Consider the following 26,084-nt stretch of genomic DNA (forward strand, 5'->3'; position numbering starts at 1 on the left):
CTGGGAGTTGTGCAATAGGGGCAGTACAGGATTCCTTTTGGTGTACTGACCTCCCCGCTGCACCAAGGATTCCCTGCCTGAGCTGCTTCCTGGAGACACCTAGTTTGGTTGTCCTAGGGGATTTTAACATCCAGATCTGCCGCAGTCATGTTTCAGAATGAAATAGCTTGGATCAAATGAAAATTTTATGAGGAGGATACAATGCCCAGGGGATTTATCGCTCAGGTTAATAACTCACGCTTCACCTGTTCCCACCAGATTGCTGGATCCTTGCAGTTACCTGAAGGAAGAGCATTTTCACAGGCTCATATCCCAAAATTATTATTAGTTGTAGTCATAATAGCATCAAACAGTTCTTTAAAAAAAAATCCAAGTCGACTAATTGAAGAGGTTGAGTGGGCACATGCAGGGCAAGGAGATTTCAAAGGTGAATTGATGGACTCTTCAGCTTACTTGAAGGAAGGGCAATTTTCACATGTCTCCTCCTCCTCCTCCTCCTCCTCCTCTTCCTCTTCCTAATTCACCACCACCATATCTCTCAGACACCTTTTTCAAACAGGACTCAAGACAACTTAAAAAATAATTCAAAACTGGAGGGGCTCTTCTTCTCTGCTTCCTCCACCTGCCATTTCCCACTCTGCACCCCATAATAATTGGCCAGCCTGTCCTTCCCTTTCTCCTTTCCACCCTAGAAGATGAGAAATCCCCCTTTCTCCTTCCCAACCCTGTTTCTGAAGCCGCTTCACTCTTCTGTTCAAAACCCCCTGGAACCACTGTCAGTATGGCTGTAGATCAGGGGGGATGGCATCTCCAGATCAGAAACATCCAAAGGGCAACGGGTTCAGGTCCAGTCCTGGTACTTTCATGCCCAAGGTGCTTGGAACTGAAAGTGGGACACTGCATGGAATATATGGGAGCTATCTTAGATCCTGAGCTATCTAAACAAGGTGGAGGGGGGACATTTTATGCCTCTGCACAACCATGCCTGCTAACACCTCCTTCTCATACAAGAAGTGAGGCATGCATGGCTTAGGAGTTATAGAGAAACTAACGCCTGTAATTGTAGTCATCAGAAACTCAAGGACTACCCAGAATAATAGGCTCTATATTGCATCAAAAAACCTTTCCCACTAATTAGACGCTACATGCACCAAATTTCTTGAGAGACTTGTGGAAGAGACAAATCTAAATTTTATTTTAAAAAATGTATTCCGTAAAATTAATAATAATAATAATAATAATAATAATAATAATAATAATAATAATAAAAAATTTATATCCCACTCTCCCCAGCTGAAGCCGGGCTCAGAGCGGCTAACAACAGTAAAATTATACAGCATTCTAAAATCAATTCATTGTAAAATCAGTTCAAATCAAATTAATGGCAACCATAGGGCTAGACCTCTGTGAGGATTACCACAGGAGGGGGTCAGGCTGCGCCTTGGCCAAAGGCCTGGTGGAACAGTTCTGTCTTGCAGGCCCTGCGGAAAGATATCAGTTCTCTTGTGATAGAGTGTTCCACCAGATTGGAGCCACAGCCGAAAAAGCCCTGGCTCTGGTTGAGGCCAGCCTAACCTCCCTTTGTCCCAGGACCACCAAGGTGCTTTTGTTTGAAGACCGTAAGGTCCTCTGTGGGACATACCAGGAAAGGCGGTCCCATAGGTACAAGGGTCCTGGGCTGTAAAGGGCTTTAAAGGTTAAAATTCCATAAAATCCAATGAAACTGAGAAAAAAGAGGCTACCTTTGGTTTTCCTTACTAGTTTTACATGCAATGCAGTCTTCGATATATAGCTGCACCTTAATGGTCATTATGTGAACCAAAGGAGAGCCATCCTTTGAAAGTCAGCTCTCCCTCCAAGTAATGTGTTTATAAAATGTACAGGAAAAAGAATAACTTCATGAAAATAGCATGAAAATATGGGTTATATTAGGGGAAATTGCATAGCAATGATGGGCGTAATGGGGAAAATTCAGCAACACAGTGCATATTTCCACTAATAGACACACTTTTGTTGGCAATTTATCCAAAGAATTCCCACTAAAGAGATTTCCACTAAAGAAACATCTCTAGTGAGAAAAGTGAGCTTCCTTTGCAAGGCCACAGAAGAGCAACTGTACTCATCTCCCTCTTCCACCCCATAATAGGCTGGCAGGTGTCCCTCTGTCTTCTTCCTCTCCATCCCTTACCTGGGCAAGCCAGGAGCAGCAAAGAGAGAACTGCCAAGCACAGGTGAAGGATCTTCAGGGCTTCCTGATGTGGCAAAGCTGAATGCCAGCTTGTAGGCCAATTGGAGCCCCAAAGGTTGCCAAGAGAGGGCAGGGAGGGAGAGGGAGATTAAATAATTGTAATTTCTTTGGGACGTTGTGTCTTAGGCTGACGTGGAAGAGAACATGGCCAAAATCATATGCCTCTCCCTTCATTCTGGCAGTCATAGCAGTTTTCACCGAAGTGAGATCCCAGTTACAGATCACAAACATTCCTTTCCCTTTTCAACCTAGAAGATGACCAAGTCCCCTTCCCACCCCTGTTTCTGAAGCCGTTTCCCCTACCCCGTCCAGCAACACTCAAGGCTGCAATCCTCCCTTAATTTACCTAGGCACATGCCCCATGGAAACCAACAGGCGTTCCTTCTGAGTGGGCCTGTTTTAGGACTGCACTTTATGATGCCACAAGCAGAGATGGCACTCCTGCCTAAACCACTGTCCATACAAATACTTTCCTTAAGTCACGTAAGCCAAGCAGGGTCCCAGGGAAGGCAGCAAGGCCACCAGGAGGAGAGGGCCAGGGATGTGCAGCCAGTCAAGGCAACGACCTTAAACATCTTGGAGACCTTCCTGGCTGTGAGTCCTGGAAGCTCTTCTCCCTGCTCACAGGCCTTTTCCCACCTGGGTTCATTCAGCTCAGCTGCTAGTTACTCTGCAAAGTCCCAGAGCAAAAGTCTGCAACCTCAGATTCTTTTTTGGAACGGAATGTGGGACACTTTGCATGGAATATATGGGACCGAATCCTCAGCTATTCAAGCAAGGTGGGGTAAAGAAAATCGCAGTGAGCAAATGCCCAGCAGCTATTAAAGCTTCAGGATGGACAATTATATCGATCCTTTATCCAGTGAGAGAAACAATGGATGAAACTGCATATTAATCTAAGCATGCAAATAAAGTGTGGTTTAAGGATTGGACCAAGAAGAATTGGCAAAACCTCACAGAGCAAAGCAACCAAAGACAAGGCTGATCCCAGAGCCGGACAAGCCTTGAGGCAGGTGAGGATGCTGCTTCAGGTGGCAGAAGCCCCCAACCAGGCACAATGCCCATGGGTGCCCCTCCTGCTCTGCTGCTTCTGCCAGTGGAGAAGAAGCACCAGCATCATCAGCACTGATTTTGGACAAGATCACTGCCATTTGGGGCAATACGGGAAGTGCCACCCTAGGCTGATTCTGCCATAGGTGTCTTTTGTAATGGACAAGGTATGAAAACAGCTGGCTGTGCAACCAATTAAGCTTGCAATCAAAGGACGATGTATTCAGGGACCACTTAAGTAATTCATGCTTTGTGTAACAAATGGAACAGGTAGCTGGTACTCACTGCTCTATCAAAATGACATTCTGTGTAATAAAAAGGTTGCATTAGAGATACTTTGTGGTTAACAACCAGTGGTTGTTTAATTAATGAAAAACATAATTAAGAGAACTGTAAATGTTGCAGGCTGTATAACCCACCTATATGATGACTATAATGAGTTTTGTTTTGGTTATTTCTGTTTCTGAAGAAATAGAATGGCTCTAAGACACAGAAGGGAGGGAGGGAGGGAGGGGGGAGGGGGAAAGAGAGGAGAAATGAGTTTGTAACTGATGAGGTTTTTTCATAATGAGGATATAAGAAAGGTTTAATGGAAAAGTCAAATGGATTTTAACAGTGGATAAATGTTGTATTAAAGAGGTTAAATTGGAATCAGATAAATTATTATCAACTTGTAAAGAAACCTATTGATCATCATAAACCTTTTCCAAGTTATATGTAATTAAGCTATTTTCTCAGTTCACTGGGTCCCTTAGCCTAAATCCAAGAAGGGATGTCCATTCAGGGTGGTAGCCTAAAGCTACTCAGATCAGAGGCTCCTCAAAATGATCTGTCCAGAAAATGCTGTGAGAGGGGCAGGGCATGCAGAGGAGAAATGATCACCTGCTCTGGCCACTTGTTTGAATCTCATTTGCCAAGCTTCATTTCCCTTCTGTAAAAATTATACAATGGCGGAAAGCTCCCAATGTCAGTGAAGCCAGCAGGACACAAGAACGGGAGTTTGTCCCAGCCCAGGAGGAAACAGGAAGTTTATTTACTGGCTGGACAAACATCCCTTCTCATGTCTAAACATGTCCACTCTAGGAATGTTGTATTTGACTGCTTTGTGTTTCACACCCCACATACCCCTTCTCAGGCAATACAACATGCACAAACGTAAATAACTTTATTCAACCACCCAGAGTCCCAGCTTGACATGTAGGTTCTGGAAACTCTCTTGGCAGGGGTTTCGTCAGGATGTCAGCAGTCATCTCCTTGGTGCGGCAGTAAGACAGTTCCACAAGTCCGTCCTGGATCATCTCACATACATCATGGTACTTCACGCCAATATGTTTTTTCCTCACATAGAACTTCTCACTCTGTGTCAGCTTCAGGCAACTCTCATTGTCCTCTAGCAAGCTGACAGGTTCCTTTCTCACCAACCCAAAGTCCTTGATGAGTCGATCGAGCCAGGCAACCTCTCTGCATGCATCTGTCGCTGCAATGTACTCTGATTCTGTGGGAGACAATGCTACACAGCTCTGTTTATAACCACCCCATGCAACAGGTCCATCCCCAAACATAAAAACAAACCCATCTGTGGATTTATACCGAGCATTGTCCCCAGCCCAATCCGCATCAGTATACCCAACCAACTTTGGGTTTCTGACAGCTGGTAACCTTAACTTAGAATTCATGGAACCCTTCAAATACCGCACCACCCTTTTTACACCTGCCCAATCATGCTCAGTGGGAGAATTCACTTTTCTACTAAAAATCCCCACAGCATTTGCTAAGTCAGGTCTACATGTGGTAACTAGATACAAGAGTTCACCAATTGCCGACCTGTATTCACTGTTGTCTGGCAACAGCTTTGAATCCTGCTGATTCTTCAAGAAGTTCGTGGTCATGCATATTGCAGTCGGGTGTGCATCTTGCATCCACGGATCTTTTTTCTCTGATTGAGAAGAAATGAACCATCTTCTTCTTAAAAGATTTATCTATGTGTTTTTTGGGGGGGGCTATTCAGTGCCTTTTTATTCTTAGGTATTTTGTGGTATGACTGTATACTGTAACTTGAACAATAGGTTTCTTTACAAGTTGATGATCATTTATCTGATTCCAGTTTAACCTCCTTTAATATAGCATTTGTCTGCTGTTAAAATCCATGAGAGTTTTCCATTAAAACTTTATTATTTCCTTCATTATGTAAGAAGTGCATCGATACAAACACATCTCTTCTCACTCCCTCTTCCCTCCCTTCTGTGTTTTAGAGCCATTCTATTCTTTCAGGCACAGAAATAACCAAAACAAAACTCATTATAGTCATCATATAGGTGGGTTATGCAGCCTGCAACATTTACAGTTGTCTTAATTATGTTTTTCATTAATTAAACAACCACTGGCAGTACAAAGTATCTCTAATGCAACCTTTTCATTACAACGAATGTCATTTTCATAGAGCAGTGAGTACCAGCTACCTGTTCCATTCGTTACACAAATTACTTAAGTGGTCCCTGAATACATCGTCCTTTGATTGCAAGATTAATTGATTACGCAGCCAGCTGTTTTCATACTTTGTCCATTGCAAAAGACACCTATGGCAGAATCAGCCTAGGGCGGCACTTCCCGTATTGTCCCAAATGGCAGCCCAAAATCAGTGCTGATGATGCTGGTGCTTCTCCTCCACTGGCAGAAGCTGCAGGGCAGGAGGGGCACCCATGGGCATTGTGCCTGGTTGGGGGCTTCTGCCACCTGAAGCAGCATCCTCTCCTGCCTCAAGGCTCTGGGATCAGCCCTGTCTTTGGTTGCTTTGCTCTGGGAGGTTTTGCCAATTCCTCTTGGTCAAATCCTTCAATCACACTTTATTTGCATGCTTCGATTAATATGCAGTTTCATTTATTGTTTATCTCAGTGGAAAGGGATCACCATAACTGTCCATCCTCAAACTTCAATAGCTGCTGGGCATTTGCTCACTGTGATTTTCTCCCCTCCATCTTGTTTGATTAGCTGAGAATTAAAAGGTAAAGGGACCCTGACAGTTAAGTCCAGTTGCGAACGTCTCTGGGATTGCGGCGGTCATCTCGCTATACTGGTCGAGGGAACCGACGTTTGTCCGCAGACAGTTTTTCCGGGTCATGTGGCCAGCATGACTAAGCTGCTTCTGGCGAAACCAGAGCAGTGCACAGAAACACCATTTACCTTCCCAACAGAGTGGTACCTATTCATCTACTTGCACTTTGACGTGCTTTTGAACTGCTAGGTTGCCAGGAGCTGAGACCGAACAACGGGAGTTCACCCCGTCACGGGAATTTGAACCACCGACGTTTTGATCGGCAAGCCCAAGGCTCAGTAGTTTAGACCACAGCGCCAACCGTGTCCCTTAGCTGAGTATTAGGTCCATGCAAAGTGTCCCACATTCAGTCCCACATGAAAGCACCAGGCCTGAGCATGAAAGCTCAAATGAAACCTCAAAGCAGAGAAGGTTAACTCATTGGCCTTTGGATGTTTCTGTTCTGGAGATCCCATCACCCCCGATCTTTAGCCACAAATAACAGCGACTCCATGGAGCGAAGGAGAGAAGAGCGAAGCGGCTTCAGAAACAGGGTTGGGAAGGGGGAAAGGGGGCTTAGTCATCTTCAAGGGTGGAAAGGAGAAAGGAAAGGCCAGGTTGGCCAATTATTATGGGGTGCAGAGTGGACATGGCAGGTGTAGAAAGCAGAGAAGCAGAGCCCCTCCTGTTTGAAAATATTTTTGTAAGTGGCTTTGAGTCTAGTTAGAAAAAGGTTTTTTGAGAAATAGGATGATGATGATGATTGCAAGAATGAGAAAAAGGAGAAGAGAGCATGTGAAGATTGCCCTTCCTTCAAGTAAGCACAAGAGTCCATCATTTCACCTTTGAAATCTCCTTGCCCTGCATGTCCCACTCAACTCTTCAATCAGTGGACTTGAATTTTCTTTTTTTTTGGGGGGGGGGAGAACTGTTTGAGGCTATGACTACTACCAGTGCTATTTCCTGGGGGGATGCAGGGGTCCGCATTCCCCTAAACATTTTGTGAATCTAAGTTTGGCCAGATTGAGGAGCAGTATTTCAATATGAGTAGGAAAATGAGAGTAACCCTAAATATTTTTTTAGCGGGGGGGGGGGAGGGAGCACTGACAACTACTAAGAATAATCATTGTGGGAAGCGAGCATGTGAAAAGTGCCCTTCCTTCACGTAACCGCAAGGGTCCAGCAATGTGGTGGGGACAGGTGAGGGGTGAGTCATTTACCTGAGGGATACGTCCCCCTAGCACTGCCTATGTGGGGCATTGAATCCTCAGCATAAATGTTTCATTTGATTCAAGCTATCTCGCTCTGAAACATGAATACAGTCCATCTGAAAGTTTGTGATTTTACTTCTGTGGAAAGTGCTATGACTGACAGACTGCAGGAATGCCGTTCCAGAGGCACGTGATTTTGGCAACGTTCTCTTCCACGTCAGCCTAACTCACAATGTCCCAAAGAAATTACAATTATGGGAAGTCCAGCCCTTTCTTGGCAAGCTTTGGGGCTCCATTTGGCTTAAAAGCTGGCTTTGCCTGGCTTTGCCACCACAATTCATCCTGAGCCATGAAGATCCTTCACCTGTGCTTGGCAGTTCTCTGTTTGCTGCTCCTGGCTTCCCCAGGTAAGGGATGGAGAGGAAGAAGAGAGAGGGACACCTGCCAGCCTATTATGGGGTGGAAGAGGTAGAGGAGTACAGTGGCTATTCTGTGGCCTTGCAAAGGAAGCTCACTTTTCTTGCTAGAGAAATTTCTCTAGTGGTAAATTTAGCATAAAAATGTATATATCAGACAAAACTGCCTACAAAGGTGCATCTATTAGGGGATATATGCACTGTGTTCCTGAATTTCCCCCATTATGCCTATAATTGCTATGCAATTTCCCCTTTTATAACCTATATTTTCATGCTATTGTCATGAAAATACACTTTTTAAGGTACATTTTTTAAACACGTTACTTGGAGGAAGAGCTGCCTTTCAGAGGACAGCTGTGCTTTGATCTTCACATGTTGAATTCATTATGGCAGAGTAATATAAGGAAAAAGGGACGTGGGTGACCCTGTGGTTTAAACCACTGTGCCTCTTGGGCTTGCTGATCAGAAGGTTGGCGGTTTCAGTCGCCACGACGGGGTGAGCTCCTGTTGCTCGGTCCCTGCTCCTGCCAACCTAGCAATTCGAAAGCACATCAAAGTGCAAGTAGATAAATAGGTACCGCTCTGGTGGGAAGGTAAACCGTGTTTCTGTGTGCTGCTCTGGTTCGCCAGAAGCAGCTTAGTCATGCTGGCCACATGTCTGCGGACAAACGCCGGCCCCCTCGGCCTATAGAGCGAGATAAGCACACAACCCCAGAGTTGTCTGCAACTGGACTTAACTGTCAAAACAGTCCTTTACCTTTTTTAAAAAATATATGGAAAATGGCATCGCATGTAAAACTGGTAAGGAAAAACAAAAGTAGTCTCTTCTTTTCTCAGTTTGGTTAGATTTTATGGAATTCTATGCAAATTTATGGAATTTCTAATTAGTGGGAAATGTTTCTTGATGTAATATAGAGCCTTTTATTCTGGGTAGTCGTTGGGGCTCTGATGGCTTCAGTTACAGGCTTTAGTTTCTCTATAACGTATAAGCCATGTGTGCCTCACTTCTTGCTGTCGTGTTTCATGGACTGACACCCTCCACTCATGAGCAAATATCTGGATAAGCACATTTACCATTTCTTCTTGTGAATGTAGCAAGGGTGGTAAACACCAGTGGCCAGTGGCAAGGGGTGGGGTGGGGGTAGGAGTTGGGATGCCACAGCACCCAGAGCGTCACAGAGCCACTCCTGTTCAAAGGGCTGTGGAGTTGTTCTTCTCTTTCATCCTATTGTGAATTAACTTCCTTCTCCCCACTTATGTTTGTTTCTCTCTTTGCACAGGATCTGCACAGGCCAGGAGACCTAGGAATGCTAGGCAATGCCTTAACACAGAAGGTGGTGCTTGCTACCCTATGCGTTGTCCCGATAATTATGAAAAGATTGGACAGTGTTTTCCTAGTAGTCCCTGTTGCCAAAGGTAATTTCAGCTTACCAAAAGAGAATTACACCTCCTGCCCCTCTCCCATTACCCTCTGGATTGATCATTTTAACTACCCAATGCAGAGTCCCCTAAATTGATCATCCTTTGCCTGCAAGCTCAATTGCTCCATTGCAAAAATAAAAATAAAAATACCTATGCCAGAATCAGCCAAGGGTGGCACATCCCATTTTGCAGCTTGATGCAAAATGCTAATTGCTGCTTTGCCATTCTGCCGGCACGGCTCCTAAGCCCATCTACCAGCTCCTCCTGCCATGGCCTGATCTGCCGCTGACACACACCAAACCCCGTTGATTGCAGGCACAGAAGCGGCACTACCAGTGTTGCCCATTTTAAGCAAGATGGTGCTGAGTTCTTTCACCACAGGCAGAACCAGCGGGGCAGGAGGGGCACCAATGGGTTTGTTGTCTGAGGGACTTCTGCCACCAGAAGCAGGGTCCTCACCTGCCTCATGGCTGGTCTAGCTGTCTTTGGCCCCTTTGCCCTGTGAGCTTATGCCAGATCTCCTTTGCCAAATCCCTAAACCACACCGGATGGGCACATTTAATTTGTTGTGCAGCTTCATCCATTGTTTATCTCAGTGCCTAAGGGATGTCTATTCTGCAGCTTTAACAGATGCTGGGCACTTACTCTGTGTGGTGTCCTGCCCTCCACCATTTAAGATTACCTCAGTTTCACATGCCATACATTCCATGCAAATCTCCCAGTTTCAATTCCAAGCAGCTTCATTATTGTTTTATCTTTTAAGGAAAGAACCTGAGGCAGTAGACTTTTGTCTTGGGTCATTGCAGAGAAATTAGCAACTGGACTGAATGAACCCCAGGGTGCCAGTTCTCCCTTGTTTCTCAAAACATTGTCACAAACTGGTGAGCAAGCTTCCTGTTTCCCCAGAACTCTTCCTCAGGGCCAAAAAGACAAGAAATCCCTGCCTTGCATAACATCCAGTATGCAGGAGAATATTGGAGACCTTGAAAGCTTGCTCACTATTCTGTGACATATTTAATTATAACTAAAAAAAAAAAAAAGGCCCCCAGGGGTAGGGGTGTCTGAGAGACTGCATTTAATTCTCATCGAAAGGTGAATCTATGTAATTCATAGTTTCTGGAAATGAAAAACTGAAACAGACCTATCCCTACCCAATGGTTTATTATCACGAAATGTTTCTTGTTGCCCAACATGGCTTGCTTTCTATTTTCGTGTCTCAAACATGGTCACTTTGCTATGAAACTGAGTTAACTGTTGTCTTTTTGTTGCTGGTTTCTATGTTTTAGACGGGAGGAGTGATAGATGTCTTTGAAAAGTGGAAGATGCTCCCTCTCTTTGAGAGCCGCTGGATCCCGCTTGATCCCCAGCTAGGGACTTCTTCTCCAAAGCATCCAGATTGAAAAAAACAACAGTTTCAAGGCTCACATGAGCTTGTGCCTTGCAATAAAAGCAGATCCATAAACCTTTTCCCTCTGTTTTTCATTTCTAAGCATGAGTGTTCTTGCTAGTGAAGCCAAAATGGCACCTTACGTCCATGAGAAGGAGGTGTCAGCAGGCATGGTTCGTGGAGAGGCCCAAAACGTCATTAGAAAGGAAGCCTAAAAGGGGGTGAGGATCCCCCAAAACAGTCTAGTGAGCAGGACTGGGCCACAATGTGGGAAATGAAGAGTGACAAAATATGGGGGGTGGAATGATAGGGAGAAGAAGTTCAGTTCTGCTTCCATTTAAATGGTAACCAACCTGAGTGGCACTCTTTTAAAAAGTTTGCCAGTTGAAATATAGTCATCCTTCAAAACCCACAGGTGTCTGAATTTTGGGATTATTGAACTGACCAGACCAGATCTGGAAGCTTCTTCTTATAGATTCTAGGCTCCTCCAGCTACAGGATTACAGGATGGGAAGTAGTCCAGGCTTTTACAGAAACTAGCTTCACCAAGCCCACTGATGATGATGATTATTATTATTACGCATAATTGCATGCACATGTGCTTACTAAGAAGAATTCTTCATCCGAGCATCCCATGGCATCCAGTCTGTTGAGATCAGAAAATGCAAATAATAACAATAACAATAACAATAAAACAATAACAATAATTTATTATTTATACCCCACCCATCTGACTGGGTTTCCAGAGCTACTCTGGGTGGCTTCCAACAGAATATTAAATGACAATAACCTATTAAACATTAAAAACTTCCCTAAACAAGGCTGCCTTCAGATATCTTCTAAAAGTTTGGTAGTTGTTTTTTTCTTTGACATCTGGTGGGAGGGCGTTCCACAGGGTGGGTGCCACTACCGAGAAGGCCCTCCGCCTGGTTTCCTGTAACTTGGCTTCTCATAGTGAGGGAACTGCCAGAAGGCCCTCAGCACTGGACCTCAGTGTCCGGGCAGAATGATGGGGTGGAGATGCTCCTTTAGGTATACTGAACCAAGGCTGTTTAGGGCTTTAAAGGTCAACACCAACACTTTGAATTGTGCTCGGAAATGTACTGGGAGCCAGTGTAGGTCTTTCAAGACCAGTGTTATATGGTTTCGGCGGCCGCTCCCATTCACCAGTCTAGCTGCCGCATTCTGGATTAGTTGTAGTTTCTGGATCAGCTTCAAAGGTAGCCCCACATAGAGCGCATTGCAGTAGTCCAAGCAAGAGATAACGAGAGCATGCACCACTCTGGTGAGACAGTCTATGGCCAGCTAGGGACTCAGCCTGCGTACCAGATGGATCTGATATACAGCTGCCCTGGACACAGAATTGACCTGTGCCTCCATGGACAACTGTGAGTCCAGAATGACTCCCAGGCTGCAGACCTGGTCCTTCAGGGGCACGGTTACCCCATTCAGGACCAGGGAGTCATCCACACCTGCTTGCCTCCTGTCTCCCAAAACAGTACTTCTGTCTTGTCAGGATTCAACCTCAATCTGTTAGCTGCCATCCATCCTCCAACCGCCTCTAGACACTCACACAGGACCTTCACTGCCTTCACTGGTTCTGATTTGAAAGAGAGCTAGAGCTGGGTATCATCCGCATCATACTGATGAACACCCAGCCCAAACTCCCTGATGATCCCTCCCAGCGGCTGCATGTAGATGTTGAAAAGCATGGGTGAGAGGACAGAACCCTGAGACACCCCACAGGTGAGAGCTCAGGGGTCTGAACACTCATTCCCCCCCACTACTTTCTGAACACTGCCCAGGAGGAAGGAGCAGAACCACTGTATGACAGTGCCCCCAGCTCCCAGCCCCTCAAGACGGTCCAGAAGGATGTTATGGTTGATGGTGTCAAAAGCCACTGAGAGATCCAGGAAAACTAGGAAACAGCTCTCACCTTTGTCCCTAGCCCGCCGGAGATCCTAGACCAGTGTGACCAAGGCAGTTTCAGTCCCATGATGAGGCCTGAATCCTGACTGGAAGGGATCCAAATGGCATGCCTGGTGTTGTTCAGCAACCACTCTCTCAATCACCTTGCCCAAGAATGGAAGATTACAGACTGAGTGATAGTTAGCCATATTGGCAGCATCTAAAGATGGTTTTTTAAGAAGTAGTTTCCTAACTGCCTCTTTCAGCCAGTCTGGGAAGGTTCCCTCACAGAGAGAAGCATTCACCACCCCACGAAGTCCATCGCCCAGCCCTTCCCGGCTAGCTTTTATAAGCCAGGATGGGCAAGGATCAATGAGACAGGTGGTTGGTTTCACTCCTCCAAGCAGCCTGTCCACATCCTCAGAGGTAACAGATTGGAATTGATTCCACGCGACTTGACTACACAGGACTCTAGCACTCTCCTGCCCTGGCCCTGCTCCCACGGTGGGGTCTACCTCTTCCTGAATCTGAGTGACTTTATCTGCAAAAAACTTTGCAAAATCATTGCAGGAGATCATGTGGCCCATACTGGGCCCCGATGTCGCAGGTGGTTCCGCTGAATTGCAAACCACCTGAAAGAGTCTCCTGCTGCTGTTTTCTGCAGCTACAATAGAGGTTGTGAAGAAGTGTTGGACAGAAGTAAAAAAAGATCTAGAAATATGGTCTAGGTTGAGACTTTCCTTGTTAGGCCGAATTACGGTTATTAAGATGAATGTATTGCCTAGAATGTTATTCTTATTTCAGACGTTACAGATTTTGGACAAGATGGACTGTTTCAAGAAGTGGCAGAAAGATATATCTAAATTTGTCTGGCAGGGCAAAAAGGCCAGAATAAAATTTAAGATTTTAACTGATGCAAAAGATAGAGGGGGTTTTGCCCTGCCGGACTTAAGACTCTATTATGAACCAGCTTTTTGCTGGTTGAAACACTGGTTACTTCTTGAAGACACAGACATTTTGGATTTGGAAGGGTATGATAATAACTTTGGTTGGCATGCATATTTATGGTACGACAAGGCAAAGGTGTATAAAAGTTTTAAAAACCATATTGTCAGGAAAGCATTATACAATGTTTGGATTCGATATAAAGACTTGTTGGAAAGTAAAACTCCCAGGTGGTTGTCACCAATGGAAGCTAAGGCGGTAAAAAAACTTAATATGGACTCTAAATGGCCAAAATACTGTGAAATTCTAGAACAAGATGGTGAGAAGCTCAAACTTCAGAGTTATGAGAAATTAAAGTCCAAAGTACGAGATTGGTTGCACTACCATCAGATAAATGAGACATTTAAGCAGGACAGGAAAATAGGATTTCAGAAGGAGAGGTCAAAATTAGAAACAGAATTGTTAGAACCCAATACAAAAAATATGTCAAGAATGTATAACTTGCTGTTGAAATGGAATACACAGGATGAAACGGTGAAATCAGCTATGATTAAATGGGCACAAGACATTGGGCATGATATTATGTTTGCTGACTGGGAACAGTTATGGACCACAGGTGTTAAATTCACGGCATGTAATGCCTTAAAAGAGAACATAATGAAAATGATCTATAGGTGGTACATGACCCCAGTCAAGCTTGCAAAAATTTATCACTTGCCCAATAATAAATGTTGGAAGTGTAATGAGACTGAAGGTACCTTTTATCACCTTTGGTGGACCTGCCCGAAGATTAAAGCCTATTGGGAAATGATCTATAATGAAATTAAGAAAGTCCTTAAGTGGACTTTTCCTAAGAAACCTGAGGCTTTTCTCTTGGGCATGGTTGGCCAATTGGTGTCAAAGAAGGACAGGACCTTTTTTATGTATGCTACTACAGCAGCAAGAATTCTTTTGGCAAAGTATTGGAAGATGCAAGAACTACCAACTCTGGAAGAATGGCAGACAAAGGTGATGGACTTTATGGGACTGGCAGAGATGACCGGCAGAATCCGTGACCAGGGGAAAGAGACAGTGGAAGAAGATTGGAAGAAATTTAAAATATATCTTAAAAATTGTTGTAAAATTGAGGAGTGTTAAGATGTCAAGGGGTAAGAAGTAGAGAACTACAGCGGTAACTAATAAATTCAAGGAAATTTAACGAATGGGAACTAATAGACAAATTGATTAAAGGGTTGCTAAAGAATTCCAAAATAAGGATGCAGCGAAAGGGAGGTATGGGGAAGTCGGAGGAAAGAGGGTATATGAAATAAGATTATGAAATTATACATGTCTAAATGTTTTGTATGTTTTTGTTTTGTGTTTTGTTTGTTTTTTATTATGTGTTTGAAAAATGAATAAAAATTAATTTTAAAAAAAACAATAGAGGTGGTGAAGAAAGTCCTCTTTGCCATCGCTACCGCCACTTGGTAGGCTCGACATTGAGCTCTATTTTTTATATATATATAAATATTTATTAAAGTTTTGGATACAAATGCATAAATAAATAACATTACTTATTCCATAACATAATTTCATCACTTCTTTGGACTCCCTCACATCTCCCACTCCCACTTACATCATTGTGAAGTATTTCCACACAAATTATCATCTTATTTGCACTCTTATAACCGCTCATTTATCCAGAATCTAGCAAATCTTCAAAAAAAAATAATGTTTCCTTTAATCTCATTTATCATCAAATTTCGAATCTAATTTAGTGGTAGACAATTATTTATGATCTAACATCCTTCTTAACATTCAACCAAATTGCAATATTTTTGTCAATAAATCTTAAATTTCTTCCAGTCTTCTTCAACCCTCTCTTCTCCCAGGTCTCGGATTCTGCCAGTCGTCTCGGCCAGTTGCATATAGTCCATCAGCTGCATCTGCCACTCTTCCAGTGTGGGTAGATCTTGAGTTTTCCAGTTCTTAGCGATGAGTATCCTTGCTGCCGTTGTTGCATACATAAAAAATGTTCGGTCCTTCCTTAACACCTTCTGGCCGACAATACCCAGAAGGAAGGCCTCTGGTTTCTTAGTGAAGGTATTCTTAAATACCTTTTTCAGCTCATTATATATCATTTCCCAGAAGGCCTTCACTTTAGGGCAAGTCCACCAGAGGTGAAAGAATGTTCCTTCATTTTCTTTACATTTCCAACATTTGTTATCAGACGAATGGTATATTTTGGCAAGTTTAACTGGGGTCATGTACCATCTATATATCATTTTCATTACATTTTCCTTCAGAGCATTACATGCAGTGAAGTTCAGCCCAGTGGTCCACAACCTTTCCCAGTCCTCAAACATAATATTATGCCCAATGTCCTGTGCCCACTTTATCATAGCCGATTTAACCATTTCGTCTTGTGTATTCCATTTTAACAGCAAGTTATACATTCTTGATAGTACCTTAGTCTTTGGTTCTAACAATTCTGTTTCCAACTTCGATTTCTCCACCTGGAACCCTAACTTTTTGTCATTTTTAAAAACTTCTTTAATCTGAGCGTAATGTAACCAGTCTCACACTTTATCCTTCATTTTCTCCAAACTCTGCAATTTCCAATTGTCTCCATCTTTTTCTAGTATTTCCCAATATTTTGGCCATTTGGCCTCCATATTGGGTCTTTTTCGGGCCTTAGCCTCCAGAGGGGAGAGCCCTCTCGGAATTTTGTTTTCCAATAAGTCTTTATATTTTGTCCAGACATTAAATACTGCTTTCCTGACAATATGGTTCTTAAAGGCCTTATTGATCTTAACCTTGTCATACCTTAAGTATGCATGCCATCCAAAAGCATTATTAAAACCTTCCAGATCCAACACATCAGTGTCCTCGAGAAGTAGCCAATCTTTCAGCCAGCAGAAAGCTGCGGCTTCATAGTACAACTTTAAGTCTGGCAGGGCAAAGCCCCCTCTTTCTTTCGCATCAGTTAATATCTTAAACTTAATTCTGGGCTTTTTGCCCTGCCAGACAAATTTGGAAATATCTCTCTGCCACTTCCGGAAGCACTCCGTTTTGTCCACAATCTGCAATGTTTGAAACAAAAACAACATCTTGGCAATACATTCATCTTGATAGCAGCAATTCGGCCTAACAAAGAAAGCTTCAGTTTTGTCCAACTATCCAAGTCTCTCTTAATTACAGACCAACATTTTTCATAGTTATCCTTAAGTAAACTCAGATTTTTTGCTGTTATGTTTACCCCTAGGTACTTTACTTTTTTAACCACAGTTAGTTCTGTCTCTCTCTGAAACCGTTCTGACTCTGTATCTGTCAAGTTTTTCCCCAACACCTTAGTTTTCTGTTTATTTAATTTAAATCCCGCCACCCGACCAAAATATTGAATCAATTGTAATACTCTTTTCGTACTAGAATCTGGCTCCTGCAGGGTCAGAACTAGGTCATCTGCAAAAGCTTTTAGTTTATATTGTTTCGCTCCGACCTGGATCCCTTCCACCAACCGGTCCCCTCTGATCATGTTCAAGAGCACCTCCAGAACCGAAATAAATAACAAAGGGGAAATCGGGCAGCCTTGTCGTGTTCCTTTTTCAATTTTAAACTCTTCTGCGACCACATTGTTAACTATTAATTTAGCCTTTTGTTCTGAATATATTGCGTCAATCCCATTCTCAAAACCCCGTCCCACTCCCATTTCTTTTAAATTTCCCTTCATGAACTTCCAAGAAATGTTGTCAAAGGCCTTCTCCGCGTCTATAAATATTAACACAGCTTTTATATTTATGTCTGTTTGCAAAAGTTCCAAGATATCAATAATGTTCCTTGTATTAGCAAACATGTGTCTACCTGGGAGAAAGCCTGCCTGGTCTTTGTGAATTACTTCATTTAAAACCTTTTTAAATCTACTTGCCAAAACATCTGCAAATATTTTGTAATCCACATTCAAAAGGGAGATGGGACGGTAGTTCTTGAGTTGTGTCTTTTCGGTTTCCGATTTTGGTATCAATGTGATGAAAGCTTCCTTCCACGATTCCAGCGCCCTCTTCCCCTCCATAATCTCATTGCTGACCTCCATCAATGGTTGTATCAGATAGTCTTTTAGTGTCTTATAATACTTGGAGGTCAGCCCATCTGGCCCTGGAGATTTGCCCAGTTTCATGTTCTGAATGGCTTGTTCTATCTCTTGTCGTGTTATTTTGCAATTCAGGATTGATCTATTTTCTTGTGACAATTTTGGTAGTCCATTTTTTTCCAAAAATTGTTTAATCTCAGTCTCATCTTGCGGCCCTTGGGTATATAATTTTTTAAAATATCTCTGGAAACACTTTCTAATGTCCACAGGGTTCTGAATACTTCTTCCTTCAATCTCTAGGTTTGTAACTGTATTTAATTTTTGTCTCCTCTTCAACTGCCAAGCTAGCAGTTTCCCACATTTGTTAGCCGATTCAAAAGTTTTTTGTCTCATTAGTTTAATCTTCCACTCTATTTCCTGATTTATCAGTTTAGAATATTGTGCTTGATGAAGTTTAATTTCTCTCAAGATCGGCTGTGACTTCGGGTTAGATCTTAACTTCTTCTCTAATTCTTTAATTTTCTCCAAAATTTTATCTTTCCTCTCATTTTGTATCCTTTTCTTCACAGTATTCTGTTGTATCAAGAACCCCCTCATCACGGCCTTACTTGCGTCCCAGATAGTTCTTTTTTCCACCGTAGTGTTCATATTAATCTCAAAATAGTCCTTTAGAGCTTTTTGGGCCTTCTTAATAATCTCCTGATCTCTAAACAAGTTGTCATTCATCTTCCATCTAAAGGAGCCGGTTGGTAATAATGTCATATCCATTTTCAGTGCGTTATGGTCGGAGCAGGTCTTTGGGCAGATTTCCACCTTTCTGACCTTGGGTGCCAGACCTCTAGTTATCCATATTTGGTTGATTCTTGTCCAAGTCAGCTGGGCTTCAGAGAAAAATGTTCCTTCTCTTCCCAAGGGGTTCTTCACTCTCCAAATATCAATCCAATCCATATTGTCTGTCATTTCAAAAAAGGTCTTTGGTAGTCTTCCGTCTTTTGTGACATTTTGGCTTTGTGACTTATCCATATTAGTTGATACGACCCCATTCATATCTCCCATCATAATGATGTTGTTGTAGTCCAGATAGTCCAGCATAATCTCATGCAACTTCTTGTAGAATTCCGATTTCCCTTCATTTGGGGCATAAATTCATAATATCAGGATTTTCTCTCCTTGATGTTGTATTTCAATCGCCAAGATTCTTCCATGTTCATCTTTAAATAGAAATTTAGGTGAAAGGCTCTCTTTTGCATATATCACCACGCCTCTCTTTTTTACTATGTCCGAAGATATAAATTCCTGGCCAAGCCTTTTATTTATTAGTATTTTCCTGTGGAGCCTAGTCACATGTGTTTCTTGTAAGCAAATAATGTCCAATTGTTCCTTTTTTAATATGTGAAAAAATTTCCTCCTTTTTTCCGGAATGTTACAGCCATTAATATTCCAACTCAAAAGTTGCAGAGACATCCTGAATAGATCTGGTTATTCTCCTTGGGGTGGTACTTTATTCTCCGGTTCTTCAGGGTCCGAGGGTGCAGGTACCCCTGGTGGTTCAGGCCCCGGAGGTAGTCCAAGTTCTTTGTGAAGGTCCTCTCCGTATGAAGTCAGAAACTTATCTCTGTCTTCCAATGTTCTTATTTTAATCTTCTTCCCTCTGAAAGTAAAAGATAATCCTTGAGGAAAGTCCCATCTGAAGATGATTGAGTTGCTCCTCAACAGTCTTACTAACTCCAAATAATCAGATCTAAGATCCAACAGTTGTTTAGGAATGTCCTTGTAAATTTCAATTCTTTTATCCGAAATGTCCAGTGACTTTCCGTAATGCAGACCCAAAATCTTGCCCCTTTCCTCCTTTGATCTCAGTGTTATCAAACAGTCTCTGGGCTTCTCTTTCTTTATAAGTCTTCCAAGCCTGAAAGCTGATACAATTTTAAAGTCTTTTTCCTCTAGGTTCCAAAACTTGGAAAATTCTTTAGTCAGAAACTCAGCTAGGTTGCCTTCTTCCACTTCTGGAACCGACCTTATCCTTAAGTTGGTCTCCCTGTTCCGCAATTCTATCATAGATAGATAGGTCTGATGTTCACCTACTTGTTTACTGAGTGGTCTTACCTCTTTCTCAAGCTCTCCCAGTCTTTGGCTGGTATCCTCAGCCAGTTTCTGATTTTCACCTGCAGCCTCTTTCAGTTCTCCAATAGCTTGTGCATTCTGTGCAACTTGTCCAGTTAGTCTATTTAAACTTTCCGTGTTCTGATCAATTTTAGCTGTTTGCTGGTCAACTTTTTTATCCAAAGATTCCAATTTTTCAAAAATTTTCTCTAGGATAGAGCCAGTTGCTCCTGAGGCCATCTCTTTTTAAAAATAATAATAATAATTTTTATTCATTTTTCAACACATAACAACAAAAAAGACAGACAAAACACCAAAACAAAAACATATAAAACATGACTTCCCCATACCTCCCTTTTGCTGCATCCTTATCTTACAATTCTTTAGCAACCCTTTAGTCAATTTATCTATTGGTTCTCTTTCACTAAATTTCCTTAAAGTTATTATTTACAGCTGTAATTCTCTATTTCTTACCCCTTGACATCTTAACACTCCTCAATTTTACAACAATTTTTAAGATATACTTTGAATTTCTTCCAGTCCTCTTCCACTGTCTCTTTCCCCTGGTCACGGATTCTGCCGGTCATCTCTGCCAATCCCATAAAGTCTATCACCTTTGTCTGCCATTCTTCTAGAGTAGGTAGTTCTTGCGTCTTCCAATACTTTGCCAGGAGGATTCTTGCTGCTGTAGTAGCATACATAAAAAATGTCCTATCCTTCTTTGACACCAATTGGCCAACCATGCCCCAAAGAAAAGCCTCCGGTTTCTTTGGAAACGTCCACTTAAGGACTTTCTTAATTTCATTATAGATCATTTCCCAAAAGGCTTTAATCTTTGGGCAGGTCCACCAAAGGTGGTAGAAGGTACCTTCAGTCTCATTACATTTCCAGCATTTATTATTGGGCAAATGATAAATTTTTGCAAGCTTGACTGGGGTCATGTACCATCTGTAGATCATTTTCATTATGTTCTCTTTTAAGGCATTACATGCCGTAAACTTAATGCCAGTGGTCCATAACTGTTCCCAGTCAGCAAACATAATATCATGACCGATGTCCTGTGCCCATTTAATCATAGCTGATTTCACCGTTTCATCCTGTGTATTCCATTTCAACAGCAAGTTATACATTCTAGACAAATTCTTAGTATTGGGTTCTAACAGTTCTGTTTCTAATTTTGACGTCTCCTTCTGAAATCCAATTTTCCTGTCCTGCTTAAATATCTCATTTATCTGATGATAGTGTAACCAATCTCGAACTTTAAACTTTAGTTTCTCAAAACTCTGTAATTTAAGCTTCTCACCATCTTGTTCTAGGATTTCACAGTATTTTGGCCAATTAGAGTCCATATTAAGTTTTTTCACCGCCTTAGCTTCCATTGGTGACAACCACCTGGGAGTTTTACTTTCCAACAAATCTTTATATCGATTCCAAACATTGTACAATGCTTTCCTAACAATATGGTTTTTAAAACCTTTGTGCACCTTTACCTTGTCATACCATAAATATGCATGCCAACCAAAATTATTGTCATACCCTTCTAAGTCCAGAATGTCTGTGTCTTCAAGAAGTAGCCAGTGTTTCAACCAGCAAAAGGCTGCTGATTCATAATAAAGTCTTAAGTCCGGCAGGGCAAAGCCCCCTCTATCTTTTGCATCAGTTAAAATCTTAAATTTTATTCTGGGCTTTTTGCCCTGCCAGACAAATTTAGATATATCTTTCTGCCACTTCTTGAAACAGTCCATTTTATCCAAAATCTGTAAGGTCTGAAATAAAAATAACATTCTAGGCAATACATTCATCTTGATGACAGCAATTCGGCCTAACAAGGAAAGTCTCAACCTAGACCATATTTCTAGATCTTTTTTTACTTCTGACCAACATTTTTCATAATTGTCCTTAAATAAATTCACGTTCTTAGATGTTAAGTTCACCCCCAGATATTTCACTTTTTTCATTATTTCCAAATCAGTTTCACTCTGAAATCTCTCTTTTTCTTCCATTGTTAAATTTTTTTCCAATACTTTAGTTTTCTGTTTGTTCAGTTTAAATCCTGCTACTTGACCAAATATTTCAATTAGTTCTAATACTCTTTTGGTACTAGTGTCTGGCTGTTGCAAAGTTAACACTAAGTCATCTGCAAATGCCCTTAACTTGTAATTTTTGGCTCCGACCTGAATACCTTTAACCAACTGGTCCTTTCTAATCATATTTAACAAAACCTCCAGGACTGATATAAAAAGTAATGGAGATATTGGGCATCCCTGTCGTGTACCTTTTTCTATTGGAATTTCCTCTGTTACCATGTTGTTAACAATTAACTTTGCTTTTTGTTTAGAATATATTGTACCTATACCGTTTTCAAACCCCTGGCCTACCCCCATCCCTTGGAGATTCTTCTTCATAAAACTCCAACAAATATTGTCAAAGGCTTTCTCCGCGTCCACAAATATCGAAATGGCCTTCCTGTTAATGTCCACCTCCAGCAACTCCAAAATGTCTATAATGTTCCTCACATTGTCTGACATCTGTCTCCCTGGGAGAAAGCCTGTCTGGTCCTTATGAATCTCCCCTAGCAACACTCTCTTAAATCTTTTTGCCAAAATGTCTGCAAAAATTTTGTAATCCACATTCAATAATGATATAGGGCGGTAGTTCTTGACCTGGTTTTTTTTCAGTTTCTGTTTTCGGTATAAGTGAGATGAATGCCTCTTTCCACGACTCGGGAGCCTTTTTCCCCTCCAAAATTTGATTGCATACTTCCTTCAATGGTTGTATTAACCATTCCTTCAGTGCTTTGTAATATCTCGCAGTCAAGCCGTCTGGTCCTGGTGATTTTCCCAGTTGCATATTCTAGATGGCACCCTCTATTTCTTGTTCTGTAATTTTCTCATTCAAGATCATTTTACTTTGTTCTGAAATCTTTGGTAGACCATATTTTTTAATAAATTCTTCTATTTCTTGTTCATTTACTGGCCCTTGTGCATACAATTTCTTAAAGAAGCTTTGGAAACAATTACTTATCTCATTTGGTTTGTGGATAGTCTTTCCATCTACTTCAAGACATGTCACTGTATTCAATTTTTGCCTCTTTTTCAATTGCCATGACAGAAGTTTCCCACATTTGTCTGCCAATTCAAATGTTTTTTGTCTCATTTGCTTTATTTGCCATTCTACCTCTTGATTTATCAGTTCCATATATTGCATCTGATAATGCTTTATTTCTCTCAGAATCTCTTGAGACTTTGGTTTGGATCTCAATTTCTTCTCTCCTTCTTTCATTTTTTCCAAAAAAATTTCTTTCTTCTCATTTTGTTTTTTCCTCTTTATAGAATTCTGCTGAATTAGGAAACCACGCATCACGGCCTTACTAGCGTCCCAAATTGTTCTTTTCTCCACTTCTGTTCTCAAATTTATCTCAAAGTAATTTTTCAATGTTTTTTGGGCCTTCTTGTAAATCTCTTCATCTCTAAATAGGGTGTCATTCATTCTCCATCTAAAGGATCCAGTTGTTGTTAATTTCATCTCCATCTTTACCGCATTATGGTCGGAGCAGGTTTTTGTGCAGATTTCTATTTTTTTAATTCTTGGCGCCAGGCTACTAGTAACCCAGATTTGGTCAATTCTTGTCCATGTCATTTTTGCTTCAGAGAAAAAAGTTCCCTCTCTCTCAAGAGGGTTCCTTGTTCTCCAGATATCAATAAGGTCCATAGTCTCAGTCATTTCAAAAAAGGTCTTTGGTAATCTCCCATCCTTAGAGATCACTTGTCTTTGTGCTTTATCCATATTTGTGGAGACAACTCCGTTCATATCTCCCATCATTACGATTTTGTAATCCAGGAAATCCGTTAAAGTCTCATGCAACTTCTTAAAGAATTCGGCCTTCCCTTCATTGGGCGCATAAACTCCTACTATCAAAACTTTTTCTCCTTGAATTTGAATTTCAATTACCAGGTATCTTCCTTGTTCATCTTTAAATATCATTTTTGGAGCCAGTTTTTCTTTTGCATAGATCACCACTCCTCTTTTCTTGACATTGTCTGATGAAATAAATTCCAGTCCCAATCTCTTATTTGTCAAAAGTTTCCTGGCAATATGGGTTTCTTGTAAACATATTAAATCTAATTGTTCTTTCTTTAAAATATGAAAGACTTGTTTTCTTTTTCGGGGAAGGTTCAAACCGTTGTAGTTCCAACTCAGAAGTTGCAGAGACATTTTGTTACTGGGTACCTTTTCCACCAACTGCTCCAAGATTTTGTTCCTCCTCAGTTGGTATTGGGTTAAGTCCAAATGATAAATTTGCAATATCAGTTGGTTCTTTCTCTCCTACAGTTCCTTTCTTTAGGTCCTCTAAATATCTCTCCAAAAACTGTTCTTTATCTTGAATTGTTTTTATTTTAATCTTCTTGCCTTTAAAGTTAAAGGACAGTCCTTGTGGGAACTCCCACCTAAATGGGATGGTATTTTCCTTTAGCAGGTCAACTAGATCTTTATAGAAGGTTCTCACCTCCAAAATGTATCTAGGGATGTCCTTGAAGATCTGTATTTGACAATTCTGGATCACCAGTGCCTTTTGATAGTGTAGATTCAATATTTTATCTCTTTCTTCCTTAGATCTCAGTGTAATTAGACAGTCCCTTGGTTTCTTGCCCTGTCTCCTGCCCAGCCGAAAGGCTGTAGTTATCACAAACTCCTCCTCTCCCTCCAAGTCGTCATGCCAAAATTCCTCAAAGTTCTCTGTAAGAAATTCCACAAGGCTGTCCCGTTCACTTTCAGGAACCAATCTTAATTTCAGATTTTCCCCCTTTCTCTCCAGTTCCATCAGGGCCAAAGTTGCATCATGTTCATTCACTTTTTTTGCAATTGGCGCAAACTTTTCCCTTGTCTCCTCTGCAGTACTTTTAGCACTTTCAGCAATTTTTCTTGTTTCTGAGCTTTCTTGTATTAATCTATTTATAGAGTCAGTGTTAGATGTCACAGTTGCTGTATTCAAATCCAATCTCGCTGTCAGTTCTGTCAGTTTTTTAGTATTTTCTGTAGACTGCTTTGTCAGTGCTTCCAAAGATTGGTTTATTTTAAGCAGTGCCTGTGTCATAGATTCCATTGATGCTGTTGTTACTTTTTCCTGTGCAGCTGGTGCTACTCCTGACGTAGAGCCCCTTTTCTTTTGTGCTTGCTTTGTTTTTGATCTAGTTGATATCTCATCCACTGGGGTGCTCATATCCTCAAGGTCGTTCTCACAGGAAAAGTTTACCAGTGGAAAATCCCACTGTTTCTTCCTCAATGAAACTGTTTCCCTTTGACTCCTCTAGAGGGAGCAAATTGTATCCAAATGGAAATAAAGAGCAAAGAAACAGGGAAACATAGAGCGTTGAAAAAGTTCAAAAGTCCAACTGTAAATCCTTACTTTGTTTCAGTCCAAAATTCAACAATATAGGTCTACTAAAGTCTCGTAATTTTGTTTCAGATAAAGTCCCACTTTGTATCCAAAATCAATCTGACAGCTCACTTTCCCGGTGCCTTATTCAGGCAGCCCGAACCAGGGGATTTAGCAGTGAAAGGTTTCCCGTCCAGTTATTTTAATGCAGGTTAAAACAAAGTCCAAATTTTCTTCCCCCCTTCTCCTGCCTGATGGGGGGAGGTCTACGTTCGATGTCAGGTTTGACAGATTAAAGAAGAGTTTTTCTTTTAAATACAGCTTGCTTTTTCGTTGCTTTGTTAGTCATGCAGCTCGGGGAGGCAGACTTCCTTAATTTGTGCCTTTCCCGTTTTCAGCCGAATGTCAAAATTTAATGTCCCATTAAGTTTCTTATTCTCTTGTTCTTACTCACGGGTGTTGCTGTCAATCTGTAGTTTCGGGAAGGAATCGGCGCTCTCCGTTCATGGCGACGCGGCTTCACTCCACGGGCTGGGTAGCGATTCTCAGCACCGCGCTCACGCCCGATGCCGCTCCGGAGCCTTTAAAAAGGCTCTTTCACAGTACCGGGGGGCGCAAAGGTGCCCACCGAATCTCCTTGCTCACAGGCTTCTGCACCTGCAATTTTAGGGGTCCCCCGCTCGCCGTAGCGGGTCAGACCCGAACCCGTAGAGCAGTCCCGCTTCGGAGCTCGAAGCAAGGACCGCCATTAACGCTGGCGCCGACCGGAAGTCTCCGCTCCTGAGGCCATCTCTTCCAGTTGTAATTCCTCAATTTCTCCCTCCCCTGCCCGTGGCAGAGAAGCAGCTTCTTCCTCAGAAGGTAGAGTAGAAGGCAAAATAGGCACAGATGATCTACGCTGTGAGGCTGCAGTTAAAGTT

At 41.9% G+C, this 26,084-nt stretch overlaps 1 protein-coding gene across 7 annotated transcripts in view; it reads left to right on the forward strand.

The window, feature by feature from the left end:
* Nucleotides 1-26,084, forward strand: part of LOC309365898 (uncharacterized protein) — a 63,807-nt gene that overhangs the window by 19,137 nt on the left and 18,586 nt on the right. For 2 of the 7 annotated variants that reach the window (XR_014166272.1, XM_081904503.1), the window contains exons 2-3: nucleotides 9,237-9,372; nucleotides 10,665-10,840. The exons of 2 other annotated variants lie outside the window; for them this stretch is intronic. Coding sequence is in view for 2 of the 5 variants with exons in the window: in XM_081904503.1 (XP_081760629.1) it covers nucleotides 9,237-9,372; nucleotides 10,665-10,690 (162 nt within the window). In the remaining 3 variants the exon portion in view is untranslated. Of the gene's footprint in view, nucleotides 1-9,236; nucleotides 9,373-10,664; nucleotides 10,841-26,084 lie in introns of those variants that run through there. 3 more of the 7 variants (XR_014166270.1, XR_014166271.1, XM_081904504.1) reach the window with 2 other exon arrangements.

This window comes from Podarcis melisellensis, assembly GCF_964234715.1.
Source record: "Podarcis melisellensis genome assembly, chromosome: 3".
Classification (NCBI taxonomy): domain Eukaryota; kingdom Metazoa; phylum Chordata; class Lepidosauria; order Squamata; family Lacertidae; genus Podarcis; species Podarcis melisellensis.